Source organism: Corvus moneduloides, chromosome 9, assembly GCF_009650955.1.
Source record: "Corvus moneduloides isolate bCorMon1 chromosome 9, bCorMon1.pri, whole genome shotgun sequence".
Classification (NCBI taxonomy): Eukaryota; Metazoa; Chordata; class Aves; order Passeriformes; family Corvidae; genus Corvus; species Corvus moneduloides.
In genome coordinates, this window is record NC_045484.1 from 11,142,525 (window position 1) to 11,161,493 (window position 18,969).

At 43.6% G+C, this 18,969-nt stretch overlaps 2 protein-coding genes across 10 annotated transcripts in view; one reads left to right on the plus strand and one right to left on the minus strand.

The window, feature by feature from the left end:
- Positions 1-455: 455 nt before the first annotated feature.
- Positions 456-18,106, plus strand: CLCC1 (chloride channel CLIC like 1). Of its 4 annotated transcripts, none has more exons than XM_032118747.1 (12): positions 456-544; positions 2,215-2,370; positions 4,094-4,189; positions 5,046-5,153; positions 7,540-7,761; positions 8,899-9,039; positions 9,800-9,893; positions 10,976-11,073; positions 11,150-11,296; positions 11,901-12,182; positions 12,736-12,981; positions 16,385-18,106. In XM_032118747.1, the coding sequence occupies exons 2-11, from the start codon at positions 2,224-2,226 to the stop codon at positions 12,961-12,963; spliced, it is 1,563 nt and encodes a 520-aa protein (XP_031974638.1). In that variant the 5' UTR covers positions 456-544; positions 2,215-2,223; the 3' UTR covers positions 12,964-12,981; positions 16,385-18,106. The 4 variants fall into 4 exon arrangements, with proteins under 4 accessions (XP_031974638.1, XP_031974639.1, XP_031974640.1 ...); XM_032118748.1 differs by having other exon boundaries at positions 2,215-2,355; XM_032118749.1 differs by lacking the exon at positions 11,150-11,296.
- Positions 13,760-18,969, minus strand: part of GPSM2 (G protein signaling modulator 2) — a 28,443-nt gene continuing 23,233 nt past the window's right edge. For 3 of the 6 annotated variants that reach the window (XM_032118741.1, XM_032118746.1, XM_032118742.1), the window contains 4 exons: positions 17,298-17,474; positions 16,367-16,529; positions 16,014-16,231; positions 13,760-14,500 (listed from right to left, as the gene is read on the minus strand). In XM_032118741.1, the coding sequence (XP_031974632.1) occupies positions 14,336-14,500; positions 16,014-16,231; positions 16,367-16,529; positions 17,298-17,474 (723 nt within the window). In that variant the 3' untranslated portion in view covers positions 13,760-14,335. The other 3 variants (XM_032118745.1, XM_032118744.1, XM_032118743.1) reach the window with 2 other exon arrangements.

An 18,969-nucleotide genomic window follows, 5' to 3' on the forward strand; every position in this document is an offset into this window, starting at 1 on the left:
CGGGGCGGCGCTGCTGCTGCCTCTGGGCGGGGCCGGGCGGGCTCGGGGCGCTGCTGCTGCTGCTGCTGCCTCTGGGCGGGGCCGGGCGGGCTCGGGGCGCTGCTGCTGCTGCTGCTGCCTCTGGGCGGGGCCGGGCGGGCTCGGGGCGGCGCTGCTGCTGCTGCCTCTGGGCGGGGCCGGGCGGGCTCGGGGCGCTGCTGCTGCGGCTGCTGCCTCTGGGCGGGGCCGGGCGGGCTCGGGGCGCTGCTGCTGCGGCTGCTGCCTCTGGGCGGGGCCGGGCGGGCTCGGGGCGCTGCTGCTGCTGCTGCTGCCTCTGGGCGGGGCCGGGCGGGCTCGGGGCGGCGCTGCTGCTGCTGCGGCTGCTGCCTCTGGGCGGGGCCGGGCCGGGCCGGGGCCCGCAGCGCGAGACGGCGCCTCAGGGCCGGGTGGCGCTTCCGCGGCCGCTGCTCCGCCGCGCTTGGCGGGCGGAGCGTCCCCCCGGGCCGGGTGAACACACCGGGTGAACACACCGGGTGAACACACCGGGAGTTCCGCGGCCTTTCAGGTACCGCGAGCGGGGCTGCGGGCGGGGCGGGCGCCGCTGACCGGGGCCTGCGCGGTGTCCGGGCGAGGGAGCGGGGAGGGACTGAGGGCTGCGTATCTCGGCGGAGCGCGGTGTCAGTGCCGACGGGAAGGAGGCGAAGGCGGGGAAGAAGCTGGCGGGGCTGCTTCTCTGTGGCCCTGTTGGCTCCTGCAGCGCTCGGGCGGCAGTGCCGGCCTGGGCCGGGCCAGAGCGGGGTCCGGGGCCTGGCGGAGCCGCACCGAGGGGATCAGGCCGTGGCACCGGGCAGGGCAGGGATGTCTCTGCAAGTCTGGCCAGGGAGAGTTCTGCATGACGGTCGCGCTGGCCCATTTGTGGAAAAATACTGAAAACCGAAGTTCAGCAAGGAGGAGTGTTCGCATTGGCAGTAGTTCTCCAGGGATGAGCTGCCTGCACCCTTAGGAGCAGGATCTCTGAGGGAGCTCGGAGCGGGAACAAAGGATGGTGGAGCGGCAGGAGGTGTTGTGGCCATGCTCTTTTTAAAACAGTGCAGGCAAGGGGAACTAAGCCAAAGGAATGACCCGAAAGGTGACCAAAACCTGAACATTTCTCCGTTAACTCAAAAATACATATCATACGTACACCGCAACGTATGCTAATGAAATAAGACTTGTACATGCTTTACATGTATGGCTGAAGTCCCTTAAACTGCACCCAATATGAAATGTTATCAACTGAAACTCCACCTTTTACCCTCCGTCAAAAAAACCAATATAAATACAGGTTGAGAGGGGCGGAGGTCAGAGGAGACTCCTCCACCTTTGTATCCTGGGACTGTCGGCGGGCTGTGCCTCTCTCCTCCCCCATAGGAATGCCTGTTGGGTAAGGCTCCAACACAGAGTGATCCCTCAGGGAATTCAGAGAGGCAGCTTCTGTTTGTGATTGTGCTTTTAGTCATCTCTCACTGTAACGTATTTGTTACTGGTTAATTGCTCATATTTTTTGTGTTCACGTGCTCCTGCAGACAGTGTGTTTATCACTGACAATCCACCAAGAAGTTGCATTTTTGTTGCTCAACAAATGACAGTATTTTGCACCTGAGGGTTGTTGAAGGTTTCCAGACTGTGCTTTGGCCAGGAGAGTTTGTTGGGCATGACCAGCCTTACAGTGTGTCTGTCATGCTGTTTGTGAATCTGTGAGTGTGGTAGTTCTTATTGAAAGTGACTGGACTCACAGTGCTGCACTGGCTCTGTGCTTCCTTTTTTAGTGCTGAATTGGTGATTTCTCAGAATCAAAGCACAACCACCCCCAGCCCCTCTCATATCTGAGGAAGTTTATGTTCTGCAAAATCTTCTTCTTCTTAATGTGACAGAAAAAATTGTGTTACTCTTAACACAATACGCTCGTCGTGGAGTTCTGCATGGTTTATCATATTTAGCAGTGCTGAACTCTGTGCTACACACCTGCTGATAACAAAGTCTGGGGTATTGAGCCACTCGTATAATACAGTTTAATTGTTGCATATTATTGCCAACATTTTCGTTGGGGAAAAATATGGGAGTGAATTTAAACCTGCTTAAGAACTGAGTTTTTAAAAAACACCACTTGTACTTTTTTCATGTAAGATTGTTTCATTTTTTTCATACAGCATGTTACACCCTGACCTAAACATCTGAATTTCTTGTTATATTCAGTGATACAGGATGCTGTTTCCTTTGGTATTGTGTGCAGTTATGCTGATAGGGAGCTGTAAAGTTCAAGAAGATGAATGGATTGACCCCACTGATATGCTCAATTATGATGCAGCATCAGGAACAATGAGAAGACCTTACAAGGTAGAAGAAGAAAGGGTGCGTGTCTCTCTCAAGCAGCCACATGCTTTTGGAAGATTGCTCTTAAATGGTGATAGTAGATAATGATAGTAGTACAGTGTTTTTAAGGGATTATTATGTTGTACCTGAATCCATACACAGGAAAGTCTTGTGTGTCCATGGTTAAAATTGCAAGGAAAGAAATTGTGATCTATATTACTGTAATTAGCTCAGGACGTTTTCCTGATGAGCTTCTGTTGCACTCAGATCAAGTCATATCAAGCAGGCTTTTTGTATTTTCATAGGTGGTGCTTGATTTGTGCAGGTTGTGGCACCACAAGTTACTGCTCTGAGAAGGAGTGGGTTAAGCAGCTCTTCCTAGTTTCTCAAGTATAGTGCTAAGTATCTTGAAAATCAGGTTCCTAACTGATAAAAGTTGAGGGAGTTAAAGTTAATTATTATATTTTATTTTAATTAACCAGTTTCCTAGCAGTAGGAGCCAGTTTCCCATTTCTCATGTGAGACTATTGTGAAAGTCCGTGGTGTTTTTTTTAATGCTGGGCCTCGGTTTTCAGAAGGAAAACTGTACTTTTAATGATTCCTTAACATTGAAGAGAAGATGAAGTAGGAAAAAAAATAGTTTTAACAAGGTGAATTGTCTCTGTTGCCTTGTATGAGGAACTGACTCTAAATATCACGAGATGCATGTTGGTTATCTAGTGCATATGTGTACACGTGGCACTGTAAACTGGGGGTGGTTGTATGGGCACCCTTGATTCTTGCCATTATTCACCTTTCAAGTTTGGTTTTACAGTCTTCAGTAATACTGTTTAAACACTACAGAACATAATTCTCTGAAGCTTAAAAAATGCAGAGTGCATTATTGCTCTCCACAGCTTTCCTCATCACCCTCCAGCTGCTCCAAGTCCACCTGATAGTCATTAGCATCCCTAAGATGCAGCAGCAAGCTTTGGAGTCTTTAAGCCTGGAGCCCAACTGCTTCAGCTTTTATTAAAAAAGTAGTAGCTTTATTGCTGTCTCCCACAAAAATAGAACTACATAGTAAAGGAAAAAAATTACTACTTTGTCTTAATCCATCTTTTCAGGATTTCTTTTCTGCTCTGCAGTGAGTTTTTAGGTGGGTAGGCTGTGTGGGCTGCCCAAGCCTTCAAAACCAAACTTTGTTTCAGCATGAGTTCACTGATTAATGTGCTGTTGTGCTTCCCCGTGGAGACTTCCCTCAGTGTGCACACCTGGTTGTGTAGAAGCAGCACTGCCAAAACTGAGTCTGAGTAATGAACAGGAAACATAGTGTTCTGGAGCAAAGAAAGGCAGGCAGCCCAAAATGGGGTTTGTGTTTACTTGCAGTCTGGCTGGTGGCGTGGCCAGCTGGACTGGGAGTTTGCCTGGCTGGAAACTGCCCCTTTGCCTGCTGAGTCAGTTTTTAGCCAGTGCCATTATCTAATCTGATGCACTCAGTGAATCACCAGCGCTCAAAGGAGGGGAAAGGGCAGGTGGGGGAGGACAGGCAAGATTTCACCTTCTGCATGCATTGAGATAAACTCAAAGCAGTTCTCCGTCTGGAGCCTAAAATAACAGCAGAGAGGCAGCTGGAGTGTCATTGGGAGAGTATTAGCAGCAAAGATCTGTACTCAGTTTTTAGCTCCTTTGGTCTTTCTGAAGTGATGTGACTGTAGAGGTGTAGCAGGGCATGTTGGTCAATTTGTTGGATTCTAAAAATTTTTTTCTTCTGTAATTTTAGGGAAACTATCATGACTCTGAGGATAAGGCTCTGGATACAGTCAGTACTGAAATCTCACAAAGTTGTTCCAGGGTAATAGATTCCTTGCAACACAAGGTTTGTTCTTCAGACAATTTCCAGTGTTTTATTTTTTTAAATTAGTTCAGACATTTTCCAGTGTTTTATAGTTTGTGCTTTTTGATGATGCTCTTCTGGATAGTATCAAACAGGTGCATCGCTGGCATAATTTATGCTTTATGGAGGGGTAGCCTCTGTGCAGAGGAGAGACTGAAAGTGGCTTAATTCAAGTTGTTGTTCTGCCTACAAAGGTCTGTTTCCTGACATATTTTATAATGTAACAAAATCAATAGGAGCTAGGGGCTTCTGTCCAGTGTCAACAGTTTAAAGGTGTGGTGCTGATGTTATCCCATGCTGTCAAGCTGTTCAGTCCTGTTTGATTTTAAGGGGTGGGTTGTGGGCATAGAGACCATGGCAGTGTGCAGTGGTACAGCTCTGAGGAGCTGCTCTCAGACCCCCTCCCAGGGTGTGGGGATGCTTGTGTGGGCACTGGGGCACTCGCTGCCCTCAGCCATTTGGATACCCAGTGGGATGTGTGTCATTTTAGTGGTGTTTCAGCTACGTAGGATCTTTGGCAGTTCTCTTTTTTTTTTTGTCCCCCCGATGCAAACTTTAAATGCAAGGAGATCCAGATGTTCACATTTGTTTCTAGCCTTACTGAGGTCAGGATTTGAATATTCCTAGCAGATGTGAAATCTCCAGTACTGGCCAGTCCCATGGAAAGTAGTGTCTTCAGCAACTGCATATGCTTTTTATCTGGCATACTAATCATGGGATCATTGCTAAAATAAAGAAGTTCAGAAGTGCCCGTTAATCCTGAGTTTAATGTTGGTATGCTCCTATGAAGAAGCTGGTTTGAGCAAAGTGAGTAAAAGTGTCTTTTTCACAATTGCAGATTGCAGAATGTGAGAAGAGGACTGCCAAATCACATGAAAGCCGCAGCTTTTATATTTTTAAGCGATACTTGAATAAGATTTTAAATGAAGCTGGAAAACTTGGCCTTGTAAGTATTTGAATAGTCATTTAAAAAATACTTAATTAGAATGAATTCATATTACTGCTTCATGTAGCTCCAGTTACCAAGCATTGATTAATTATGCTGGTGTACTTTAAATGAAATGAAGGGAACTGATTGGCAAAGGACAAGATGATACAAGTATGTGCATCCAGTACTGCTGAGGAGACACAGTTGCCATTTGATCTGTACAGCATCCAAAGGAAGGCTGTGTTTCAGTGTATCCAAACATCTGTTGCTGGGATGCAGCTATAGAAGCTCCTTGTTCTGCTCATGTTAATGGTTGGAAACTGGAAGGAGCTAGATTTGGGTTGTTGCAGATTTTTAAGGCCTGTATTGTAGCTCTACCATGTTAACCTGCAGAGGGTAGAAGTGAGGACAAGGTAGCATGGGAGGAGTACAGAGGAATTGTCCAAGCAGCGACAGGGATCAGGTTAGGAAAGCTAAAGCCCAGATAGAATTAAACCTGGCTGAGGGCAATACTCATAAGGAAGGGATGCCATCCAGAGGGACCCTGACAGACTTGAGAGGTGAGTCCATGCAAACCTCATGAAGTTCAGTGAGACCAAATGCAAGGTTCTGTACATGTGTTGGGGCAATCCCAGGCACAAGTATAGGCTTAGGTGGAGAATGGATTGAGACTGTCCCTGGGGAGAAAGACTTGGGAGTGCTGGTGAACCTGGCAATGTGAGCTTGCAGCCCAGAAAACCAAAGCACCCTGGGCTGCATCCAGAGCAGTGTGGGCAGCAGAGCAGGGAGGGGATTTTGCCCCTCTGCTCTGCTCTGGTGTGTCCAGCCCTGGGGTCTGCAGTGTAGAGAAGAATATGGACCTGTTGGACCAACTCCAGAGGAGGCCACAAAGATTCTCAGAGGTCTGGAGCACCCCTCCTACAAAAACAGGCTGAGAGAGCTGGGGCTGTTCAGCCTGGAGAAGGCTCTGGAGAGGACCTTAGAGACCCTTTGAGTACCTAAAGGGGGACCTTATAAGAGGGACTTTTTACAAGGGTATGCAGTGCTAGGACAAGAGGGAATGGCTTTGAACTGAAAGAGAGGAGGTTTAGATTAGATATTGGGAAGAAATTCTTTGCTGTGAAAGTGGTGAGGCACTGGAAGAAGTTGTCCGGAGAAGTTGTGGATGCCCCATCCCTGGAAGCATTCAAGGCCAGGCTGGATGGGGCTTTGAACAGTGTGGTCTAGTGGGAGGTGTCCCTGACCATGGTGGGGGATTGGAACTAGATGATCTTTAAGGTCCCTTCCAACCCAGACCATTCTGTGATTCTAACTATCAAGCAATAGTAGCTTGTTAGAGTTTCCATGTAAGAATCACCTTATTACTTTCTTTATGCAGTGGTTTCAGCTGGGACAGAATGAAATTTCTTCCTGTAGCTGATGCAGTGCTGTGTTTTGGCTTCAGTGTGAGAGCACTGTTGATAACACACTGGTGTTTCAGTTGTTTCTTCAGTGGTGCTTTCTCTAAGTCAAGGACTTCTCAGAGCCTCGTGCCAGCGAGGAGGTGCAGGAAGAGTTGTGGGGGAGCATGGCCAGGACAGCTGAGCTGAGCTGGCCACAGGGATGTTGCAAACCATGGCTGTTGTGCTCAGGATGAACTGGGGGAGTTGACTGGGAGGGGCTGATTGCTGCTGGAGGACAGGCTGGGCTAAGGGGTCAGCTAAGGGAGCAGTTGTATTGTGCATCACTTGTTCCTCTGGGTTTTACTTCCTTCTTTCTCTCTTTTTCATGACTATAGTATTATTACCATCACATTTTATTTTGTTTCAATTATTAAACTGTTCTTGTCTCAGCTCATGAGGTTTACCTTTTTTCTGATTCTTCTTCCCAGCAGGAGGGATATTGGAGGAAGTGAGTGGCTGCATGATGGTTTAGCTTTTGGCTGGGCACTTTATTGTCTTTGGAGATTTTTTCTATTAAGAGGTAGAATTGATTTTTAGTAATAAGTAAAATTACTGTTAAATAAGGAACATATTTAGCAATGTAAAACTTATTTTAGTATTTAATAGCTTATATCTGTATTATCCAGTCATGACTGAAGCACACGTAGTGCATATGTAATTATTACTTGTTAATGAGCACCGGTTCTGAAATTTTAGTGACAGGTGAGATAATTCACTTTATTTTTTAGGGTTTTTGCTGTAGAATTTAAGGATTACAAACCAATTGATTTGTGTTTCATGTAGTTTAGATGAACAAAAATGTTATAGGATCATAGTGTGCCCCCTGTCCCATGTTTTCATCCTGCAGTCTGCTTCTGAAGGGTGCTGGTACAGAATGAATATGATAGGTTTTTGCCTAGGGATGCACTTCTATTTCCAAATAAGCAGCTTTTAACCATTGTTTTGCTTTGCTTTGAATTCAGCCTGAGGAAAGCGTGGGCTACGTCCATTACGATGCTGAGATCATTCTTACAAGACAGACGTATGTGGAGATCCTTAGGTTTGTCAATGAGGAAGCCTGGCAGCCAGGTGCCCTGGATGAGGCACTGAGTGATATTTTGATAAATTTTAAACACCATGATGATCAAGCTTGGAAGTGGAGATTTGAAGATGCTTTTGGAATTGATCTATATAATTTGTTTTTGGTAAGAGAATGAAGGTTGATTGTTGGTTTTAATTGCTGTTTTCTTCGGTTTCTCTGTGCAAGGCTAGTCAATTAATACTACCATCTTAACTCCACACATAAAGCAGTCCTTTCCATCATACTTTCAGTAAGTCACTTTTCCTTTATGGTTGCTGAAGGATGTATTTGCTTTAAGAAGGAATTCAAGTTTTTTATTTGTGTGGTCATCTGCTCTTACTGTAGCTTTGGTTTGGGGTTTTTTTCTGGTGTGCTTTTTTTTCTTGTCTTTTATATCTGTGTTGCCACTCATTATGCTCTAGCACTTTCTTATCATTAGAGCTGACACCTCATGCATTATAGATTTTCCAGGTTTGTCTCTTGTTCATGTAGATGTTGAATCTGTTGGTTTCTGCAAGAGTTGGAATGTATTTATATTGAGCCAAGTATATATTTGAACTCCTATAGGTCAGAGGCTTCTGCAAATTTTGTGGAAAAAATTGTGTAGTGTTGGAGAGGAAAGGATGACTGGGAATTATAAAGTGCTAAACTGAGGATCTCTAATAAGCTGAAGCTTTCTGAATAAATCTTTACAATTCAAAATACGCTGTTTTATGCTGACATAATCTTGCATGTAGCCTGTCTAGATCTGAGGGATCCCTGGAAGCCAGATGACAAAAGCAAGCTGTCAGTAACCTCTGACAGGGGTCCTCAGGTGGAAAGACACTGAAGTGCTTCTCTGAAGTCTTGCTGCTGGTACCCAAACTGTAACTTTGTCTCTTAACCAAAGTGCAGGAGTTGGCAGCAGTTGTTCTGTGGTTCATGGCAGGCACAAACTGCTCAAGCACTGACTGACAGCAATTTGATAATTTAGAAGTGGGGTCACTAATGTAACAAACATCCTAAGGAAGAAATAACTAAAGATCACAAGAAGCAAGTGAGCAATTGCAATGTAAGGCTGTGATAGGAATGAATACTAGTACTGCCTCAAAACTGTTCCGTCTTGTACAGATGGGCTGTGGAACTGAGGAAACACTTCTCAGCTATTCTGTGTAAATGACACTAGTAAAAACAAAAGTTGGAAGTTTCTTCATGTGTCCTGTCAGTAAGCTTGGAAAATTCCAAATGTGGGTCATAATTTTTTTTCTCTTTTCTTTTTCAGCTACTCTTGTGCTTAGTGTGCATTGTAATTGTAATAGCTACAGAACTCTGGACACGTATTCTTTGGTTTGTTCAGCTAAAACGTGTTTTATTAATAAGCTTTTTCATCAGTTTTGCATGGAATTGGCTTTACTTGTATAAGGTAAGTTCTGTAATCCTAATGGCTTTTTGGCTTAAAACTTTACAGTTATGATGGAGTTAAGGTTACTTAGTTCCTTTGGTTAGTTTACATAAAGCTCTTAATTAACTGCAGAATAAATGGATAAACATTTTATTTTACATGTTTATGGGTGTGTTAGGCTTAAAGAACAAAAGAAACCCTGACAACTTTATCCTGCCGTAGAGGTGCACAGAATTCAGAGAGCACTAGAACTCTGATTTCACCACATGGGCAAGGCAGATGTGACCTCTAACTAAAGCAGCTTGGTAGAAAAGTTACACAGAAATACATTATGAGGAGGCTTTTTCTTAAAATTCCCTGGCAGAAAGTGTGTTTGATGCGATAGACCAGATAAACGCTTCATTAATGGTGATGAAGTGGCTGATGGTACAATAGGATCAGTTTTATTGAGGAGGAATTTAAGCTACCAGATCATAGCCCCACCACAAAATCTGCCCCTCACATCTTATCATCAGGATTGAGCTGCAGCTTGTCAAACCCAGGGATAGCAGAGTGCTGGAGTGGGATGGCTCTGGCACAGGAGTGGAATGCCACTTTTCTAAAGGAGACTTTTCTAAATACATATTACATGGGGAATTGCCATTACAGGGGGACAGTGGGGAAATTCTCAGTTACATGGGGAACCACCCCAGGCCTGCTGGGAGCAAACACAGATAGCTGAGGAGCAGCACTCGTGGCTGCAGCCTGCTCACTGTGTTTCCCATCCCTGCTGTTCCTGCAGCTGGCTTTTGCTCAGCACCAGGCAGAGATTGCCAAGATGGGGCAGTTTGATAATGTCTGTGAGGAGAAGCTGGACTGGCGGGGAAGTCTTATCGGTGAGTACTTGTGTTGGTACTTTGCAGTAGTAGTTAAAATCACAAAATATCAATTCACAGTATCCCAGAATATTCAGATTTCTTCATTAGTAGTACAGGGAATTTTTCTACAGTACATGATTATGTGATTTTACCCTTTTTCCATCCCATAGAACTTTGTCTTCTAGGCCTTGGGAGAAGAGCTGATGACAGCACTGTACTTGGAGCATGTCATGGTGTTATGTCTAACTTCCCCATGTTTCCCCAGCCACCATCCCCAGTACCATTCAGTGCCATTTACTGAAGACAGACAGGCAGAGTTCAGGACAAGGATTTTTTTTTCATGTATCAGGCCTGTGAATACAATGGATTTCAGGAATTGGATCTGTAATTGTTTACTCAAGTATTAGTATTTTACAGAGAAAGCTGATTTTTTTATTAGCTGTTCTTTCTATCCAGTGCTATAGCAAGTAGATGAAGGGTGGCAGCTCTTACAGAGTGCTTGTTATGGTCTTCCCTTTGTAATTTCTTGACTCTGATCTGTTTGTGATAAATGTTAATGATTTATGTTCTGACTGCAGTAAAACCAAACTACAGAAACACTGATGTCATACATCACTTGTTTATAATGTAAAAATTCCCTTAAGAAGACTTTCTGCTTGTAACTAAAATAGACCCTTGAATCTAGCAAGCAAAATAGACAATTTCAATCTCCTGCAGACTGGCAGATGAGCAATAACACAGAATGATGCTGTGTCAGTAGCTGTGAACACAGTGTGCAAGTTCATAGTTTCCACAGATGTGACTTTTTTTCCCTGAGGCTTCTGGGGTACTAAGCTCACCTAAAGAGCTTTCTTGATTATACATGGCAAAACTTCAGGTTCTCCTCTTTCTTTCCAGCCTTCCCTCTCCTTCCTGCATCCCCATGACTGGATAAACTGTACTGCCAAGCTAATCTCAGATGTGTAAAAATAAATCTCAGTTCTGAACCATATCTAGAAGAGTTCTCTTCCATCTGTAACTGAAATGCTACTTTCTGTATTACTGCTGTGTCACAAAATGTATTTTTAAGTAGTAAAAATATGTCTCTGCTTTGACTTCAGAATGGCTTAGAAGTACATGGACGTTTCAGAACGATCCCTGTCAGAAGTACTATGAAACTCTGCTTGTAAATCCTATTTTGCTGGTTCCACCAACAAAGGTATGCCAAGCCCAATGCGACTGTTCATGTTTGTTGTTTGTGTGCCAACACTGGTTTGTTGTTTGTATTTTTCTAGGCCTTGGCAATAACTTTCACCAACTTTGTAACTGAGCCTTTGAAGCACGTAGGACAAGGTATTGGTGAGTTCATCAAGGCACTTATGAAGGAGATACCATTAATTCTGCAGGTTCCAGTGCTCATTATGATGGCTCTGGCTGTCCTGGTTTGTATACATTTCTCTTATATTTAAAAGCTCCATTTTATTTTTTATATATTAAATGTATTTATATTTAAGTATTATCTATTATATTACTTACTTACTTGTACAGCTGAACAGATTTCCTAGTACAAATGAAATTACTTCTACAAGGGAATTTTTTCTTGACAAAGACTTCGTACTACAATTGGTCTAGGAATTAAAATAGCCAAGTTTTGTATTCAAACCATATTCTTCTCCCACTCCCCAAGTGGGATATAATAGCATTGAACTGCTTAAAATCTTAGACTCTCTGACAGTTTATTGCACCTTAGTTCCCATTTCTTCTTTGAGTCATTTACACAGTGAGGCATCTAGTTGGCATTTTGTACACAAAAGCATTGAGTTAGAGCCTTAAACATCTTTAATGTAGCACCAAGAAGGAACTGCATCCAGCCTGGCAGTTCCTGCAGCATGGTCAGACTGCAGCATGCTGGAATTGGAGCTGTTTTCTTCACCTGAGCTTTTCTTCCAGAGTCTTTCAGATATGTGACACTGAAATCTGTGTGAAAACCATAGGCTGCAGATATTTGGTGTTTTGCTCAATTTGGTTTTTTTTCCTCTCCCCCAGGCTTTTTGCTATGGTGCAGGATCATCAGTGTCTGCATTAAGGTATTTAACGTCTTCTCAGAAGAAAAGTCTTCCTCTGCCTGTGAGTCAGCAGGAGCAAATAGCCTTCGGGCAGTACGAAGGGAGGCCAGCAGATGAGTATTATTTGCAGAAGCATCCTTCTGTCCCCAGAGGCCACCAGGACAGAGGGGATGCCTCCACAAGGCCTCTCCCCACGGCGAGACCGGGCAATGGCAGCAGGAGCCCGGACACGGCGCACACCAGCGACAAGCCGGATGCACAGGTACCAGAGTCCCCCAGGGACCAGAGTCCCACAGACCAGCACCTGCTGTGACTCCTGGTGCTCTGGGAGGTGGCATTAAACTGAACAGATTGCAATGGCACCTGCTAGAACACATTTAAACAAGAAGCTTAACCCAGATGTGGGAGAGAGAGGAATTAAGGAAGTACATATTCCCCTAAGAACAGTTTGATAGAGGTGTCTTGGATGTGTTTCTTCTGGAAAAATACCTTGCAATGGCTAACTGTGTCAGGAAACTACTGAATTAAAACTCTTTAAACACAACTTCAGTTTTGGGAGATCAGTACTTGGGTCAGCCTGGGCAATCATGATAACCCACAGAAGAAGGTAAAAAGCAGTGCTGACGTTCCTGTTAACTATAGAAAATTCAAACCACATTTATACTCTACATTATTTACAGGTTCTGTTTCCCCAGGAAAAAATATCCTTGTCTTGCTTTGGATGAGCTCTGCCCCCTGAGCTGGGATGCACTTGAAACAATAGATGCTGTCACTTTAGACTGCTTAATTAATAGATTGTTATGATTTTTTTGCAGAACAGATTGTACACTGAATCTGAAGTGCATAGACTTGGAAATCTCAAAGCTGAAAACTTGAATGAAGAACCTGCACTTGAGCAGCAAAAACAGGAGACAGATAAAGCCAAGGGAGAGACTGGAGAAAATGGTGACCCTAATAGAAACCTAGAAGGGAAAAGTTCTGCTATGGAACCATCTGAAGAGAAGAAAAACATTGTTCTACATGACTCCCAGGAAAGAGACTAAGGAAGACCCAAGCTTTTCGTAAGTTTTCTCTAATCTTTACTTGTCACATGCTTGCTAATTCTGCTCTCATTCTCAAGCATAGAAGAGAGAACAACAGCAAGCTGGAAGGTGAGGTTGTAAAATCTGGGAGAGTGAGTAGATGTACCGTGTCTGGAATCTGAAATAAAGGTGTTAAGTAAGATGATATGCCTTTAAGTGGCCAAAAAACCCCAGGCTCATGGAGTGTTGCTGCTTGTTGGAAATAAGGTTTGTGTAGTAAGTTTTGAGTAATTCCCATAATACTAATTCCTAGCTCATATGTCTCAGGTCTGTCTTTAGGTTTATGTTCTTTAAAATCAGTTTGCTTCTTGTCAGCTGGGTTGTAGGACAGCCTATGGCTTTTCCTCCTGGTGTCATGATTTGCAGAGAGTGAGAACCTGAGGTTGTAGCAGTGGTTTTTAGGGCAAGGACCAGGAACTACCCTGGGGACATTCCAGTGGTTGGTCCCCAGAACTCTCCCAGCACAGCCTGTCCTTCACCAGAGGAGGAGAGGAATTGAGGTCAGGTACAGCAGGCAGCAGCTGTGTGTGACACTGGAAATTGAGGTGCTGCAGGAACTGCCCCGGGCCTGTGTGAGTTGGTGCCCAGTGCCCACCACCCCTGTGATTCCTGGTGCATGGGCAGGTACCACGCAAGCTGTAGAGCAGCATGAGCAGCTGTCTCTTGAAAGTAAGTACCCCTTGAAACCTTCTGCTGATTGCAAAACTGTTCTGAATTAATGTGGGAAACAGTTAACTAAATACTACCAAAAAACCCATCATGTTTCAAAAATCTATTCTTTATTAAACAGAATGAAAACTAGGGTTTAATTTTTTTATAGAAATGATTGTTTCTTCCAAACTCTGTTTCTGCAAAGAGACTAAATACTGAAGCTATTTCTCCTTTTTTTTTTTTTAATTATTTTTTTAAAAAAGTATAAAAGAAAACAGGACCTTTTTTCAGGAGGTACAAATCAGGGGGGGAAAAAAATCAAGTTTTCTTTAAAAAGAACATAAAAATTCAGGTCTTATACTAGATTGAGACAGTGGTAGAATCCACTTGAGCAATGAGAGAATTGACAGAGAAAAAAAATCATCATAATTCTGATAGACTAGAAACAAGAGGGAGACCCAGTACCTCAGACAATGCTCTTAAAGCAGCTGCCACCTGCAGGAGCAGGGACAACTCTAGAACTACTGCTCAGGAGTGTGATGCTGCTGCTATTTCTGTGAAAAACCAGGAGAAAGGAGACAAAGTTACTAACTGTAGTCATCTTAAAAAAGGCAAGTGTGCTTTTCCAGCAAACCAAAATGATCCCTGGATGCTGCTGTACAGTACGTGCCTCTGGGGGGCTTCAGCTGGAATTGGGTCCCTTTATAGCCGAGGGTAAGTGGACTCTCTGTTCATCCATTCTCTTCCCTTGCGAGCGTAAAATCAGGCTGAAAAAATCCTCATCTGGTACAGTGGGGCCTTTGGCAGCTCCTGGAGGAGCACATCTCTGATCATCCAGTCTAGAACCCTACAGACAGACCAAGCAGTAAAAACTGCATATGTACAGGAACATACATAGTAAATGAACAATATTAAGTGAAAAAGCTACTAAAAGCTTTTGTTTTCAGGTTTAAAGCTAGTAGAGAGATTTAATTTTTAAGTTTTGTTTGAAGTTAAACATGCCAAATGAAATTGAGTCCAAGTGTAGATAAAATGGTTCCTCTGACAGACTTGTCCACATGTATCTGAAAATAACCCCCCAGATCAGTTCTTTAAAATAGTGCAAAATGAGATTTAAGTGTCCTTTGTCTAGAAGAAGAATTTTAGCATTAGTACAGGGTCTTTCTAGTCTCAAAACAACAGAAAGGATGGTTGGCTTCCTTTCCTTACATGGGTACTAAGAAATGGCCACAGTGGTGTGAGGTTTGGGAAGGCCCCTTGCCTGCAAACCCTGCTGGACTGGGGGCTGTGCTCCTTTCACACAGCCACCCTCCTTGCCAGCTTCTGCAGGCTGGGGGCTGCCACAGGCACAGCAGGGAAGGGATGTTCTCTACAGGAACAGGCTGCTGCTGGATGGCAGTGTGGCCACAGGAGGAAAAGCACAGCTTTCAGTGGTGGATGGACCTGGGACAGGCACCCTTGAGACAAAAAGGCTCAAAAGACAGCCATCCTTCTGTGCTTGTTTAAAGCAGGAGCATCTGTTCTGATTAGAGGGGATTAAATATTTTTCCATTCCTAAATGAGACAGAATATTTCTAGATTCTTTGCTTGACTCACAGAAGGAAACAGACAAGCTGCTACAACAGAACATGGTATTCCATCAGGTTGATGAACACTGTCACCATCAGTGAAGGTTCAATTCCAGGTGCTGCTTTCTCACCCAGGCCACCATACTGACTGACCTCTGGAGAACTCAGCATCTGAATTTTGTATTTTGGGATGCTTATCAACCCATCAGATAAACCAGCACGTCTTTTTAGTTAACTTCTTTTTGGTCTCATTGGTATACGCACCGTGTTCTATTGACCATCAGTCACCTCACTTGTATGTTGCTATAAGCTGTTATCAGTTAAACTTAACCTCATGGGAATGATGACCACTATTACCACCAAAACCTGGATACTGAATTCTTTCAGCTGATAAATTAGGCTTGCTGGTTTATCAGGTGCCCTCCTTAGTGTGCCAAATCTAAACACTTAAAACCATTTTACACTCCTTGTAATAGCCTCACTTGTTTTCCTTCACTTTTTAATCATTTCTTACTTTTAATAGTTACCATGGTATAAATACCAAAATTACACTTACTAGACAATGGATAATTAAACAAACAGACAAACCAACAAAGAAGAATTGTCCCAAAACTTAAAAAAAAACCCCAGCCCTAATCTTTTGTTCTCTTATGTTCCTCCTTATCTGCCAGATCAATGTGTATCTCAAAGCACATGATAAACTAAGTGGCTTACTTGCAGGAACTCAGTAGCAGGAGGCACAAATGAAGTCCCCAGAGACAGAAGCTGAGGAATTTGTTGTTAAGCACTTACCTGGCATTTAATCAATATATCAAAGAAGTCATCATCCAGTTCCCTGTTGTTGCTGGCCATGAGGTGGCCCAGCACGGCCTGGCTGCTGTGCTGCCGGAGCCGCAGCCCGGGCAGCTCGCTGAAGCTGGCGCGCTGGTCGTCGAGCCGGCGGCTCTGAGAGCTCGCCAGCAGGTCCAGGAACTCATCCGTGTGCGGGGACACCACGGACGTGGAAAAGGCTGGGCAGGACAGACAAAACAAGTTAGCCTAGGGGTAAATCCATTGCTGTAGTGAGTCTTGCATGCAAATACATTTTGAAAATAGTATTTGCCAAAAACTCAAGTCAAATATAGATTTTACTTTTAAAAAATTACGTTTTATCATTGTTTTAGGTGGAGTAGAGGATGTTGCCACTGAAGCAGCTGAGAGTCTATTCTTCTCCTGGAAGCAGCACCTCTGATCATCCATCCTGTTACTCTGGAACCGACTCAGCAGATCAAAAAAGCCTTCATCTGCCATTGTCTCCCGACTGCTTTTCTGAAAAGGAGAAGATTTAGGGGTATTTGAACTTAAGAGTACCTACAGCTGGGACAACTGCAGCAGAGTTTTAGTCCAGTGATATGTTTGATATTTGTGTATCTGAAATTTATTAAATGAATTTTTTTAGTCAACAGCTTCTGTAGCCAGATATCATAGGAGGAGATGCTAATGATAGGGCAGCATTTTGGAGAGTAAAATACATTAGAAATGTTTCATTCTCTGAAATGGAAAGAAACAGTGCTCTGATCATGGTACAATTACAGTTACTCCTCTGCAGCCATTAATCCAACGAAACCCCAAATGCCCATGAGAGGAAAAAGAAACAAGAGCAGCAATGAATAGTTGTCATTGTCTCCTCAGGTCTATGACAAAATGACTCAGTTCTTTTATGTTGAACTGACTTCTCTCAAGAGCATAATAACCTAAAAAGTATGTCCAAAATATCTCTCACTGCCTGAATCAGAAAAACAAGATTTTGTTAAGTTTGGAGAAGTGTGGTCTAGAAGAGACTTAGAAATAAAATTTATGTGCAAGCTGAGGTCTAACTTAAAAACATCCACCAGGAATAAAATGTTGCACTAGTAGGAAAATCTTAAAGCTGGCACCATCCCTGAGAGAGCTGTAGAGTGGCCAATTCTGCATCGGTTTAGAGCCACAATTTAAATCAAGTTAAACTGACCAGGACAGCTGCAGAAGATGTTTTCCACAATTCTAATCACACAAAGATTAGTAAAGGCCACGATCTCCACAGCTCACCACACCTACCCTCTGAGAGTTTGGAACTCGATGATCAATAGAATTACTGGCATCCTGCAAAACTTTGGAGGTGGTGCCATTTTTGTACTTCTTGCCTTTCAGTCGATTTACAAAATGAAGTTTTGCTGAAGTTTTGGCAACCAGTGGTTTCTGTTTAGCAAGAATCTCACTATTCCAGTTCGGAACCTAAGAAAACAAGAGTCAGGAAATTGAGCCTTCTGATTTTATTTTACCAGTACTGTTACCTCTTACTTGCTGCTGCTTTTGCTTCCCAAAATGAGGCAGCTTTACATTAAATTTGTTCATGCAGCCATGAGGATGTGGTTATAATTCCTGAGCTGCTGTTAGCAGAAGCAGGTTAGTGCTGTTACTGGTCAGTCTGCAAACTGAACTGTGGTGTAACACCTGATGGATTAAAACATGATCAAATAGTGGTTTTAATTAAACACACTGAAATTGTCCTTGCTGACAGCAGTGCAGGAAAGGCAGTTAATTTAAGTTCTGAACTGCAGGCACAGCTGGCATTTCCCACCTGGCATTTTCAAAACTGGAAAGAAAAACACAAAAAACCCTCCACTCCATATTACAAAGTGTTAGAGCAAAACAAACCCTTACACAAATGCAGCTACTCAACCAGCCATCCCTGATGTACACAAACTTCCCAATAAAGATTGAAAAAAAGAGGGAGACAAATGGCAGCACAAGAATGAACAGGACTAACCATTTCCTTTCACTAAACAACAGAATGGATAGCTTTATCAACCTGACAGATTTTTCCTAAAACTTCCTCTAAAATAAACAGAATTATCCACAACTGACAGACTCTTGTAACTCAATAAAAGCAAACCCTTTTTTTCCTGATTCAACATCAGAAATCATGAACAGAGTCACAAATCTTCCAGCAACACTGCCGACCAGTGGATTTCCTTTTCAAGGCTTTACTGAACACCAGCATATGGACTTTGAGAAGATGCCATCCTGTACAGTCAAACCCCAATGCTCAGGTCAGGGGATGTTCTACACACCAGACATTTATGGAAGGAATTTGCAGAATCTACTCAACAAGTACCTTGAAGAAAACCCTTCATAAGCACTAGACTGCAACAGTAGATTAATGCCAAAAATCTACAGGACACATTTCAGTGTATTCAGGGCACAGACTGTTAGAGGATACATATTTTAAAAGTGCTCCCAGATAAAAAGATTCAGAGAGTAAGAAAAACCCAGCTGATAGCGGCCAAAAGCTTAGAAGGTTCCCTGCAGACACCTTGCCCTAGACTAAACACGGAGTCTTGCTAAAGCAGTACCCAAAGAGGCTTTTGAGCACCAGTGCCAACCTCAGCTGCACTGACTGTCCACACGCTTTGAGATTTTATTGCCTGTTTGATTAACAGGCTTTGCCTCACCTGAAGAGACTGGAATTAGATATCCCAGTGTGGAGGGAAAAATACCAAATTCAGTCTGCCAGTGGAGTCATTTATGCAGAACTGCCAGCCCACTGCTGAAAGGCAGAATTTGAAGGAAATCTCTCATAGACTGGCACAAGGATTTTAACCAGGAACTCCCATCTCCAAGAGATTTCTCTCAGCTTTGGGGGAAGTTGCTTTGCCTGTCTGTGACTCAGCTGCAGCATTTCTGAAATAGCATCCTTACTCAAGATGGATGTTGAAGCTTCTGATGG

What these genes read in the sequence shown, in the direction of transcription:
- CLCC1 (XM_032118747.1), top strand. Translation starts at nt 2,224, where the DNA reads ATGCTGTTTCCTTTGGTATTGTGTGCAGTTATGCTGATAGGGAGCTGT. An exon ending in ACAAGGTAGAAGAAGAAAGG is followed by an intron (nt 2,371 to 4,093) that starts GTGCGTGTCTCT and finishes CTGTAATTTTAG; the next exon opens with GGAAACTATCATGACTCTGA. An exon ending in AAGCTGGAAAACTTGGCCTT is followed by an intron (nt 5,154 to 7,539) that starts GTAAGTATTTGA and finishes CTTTGAATTCAG; the next exon opens with CCTGAGGAAAGCGTGGGCTA.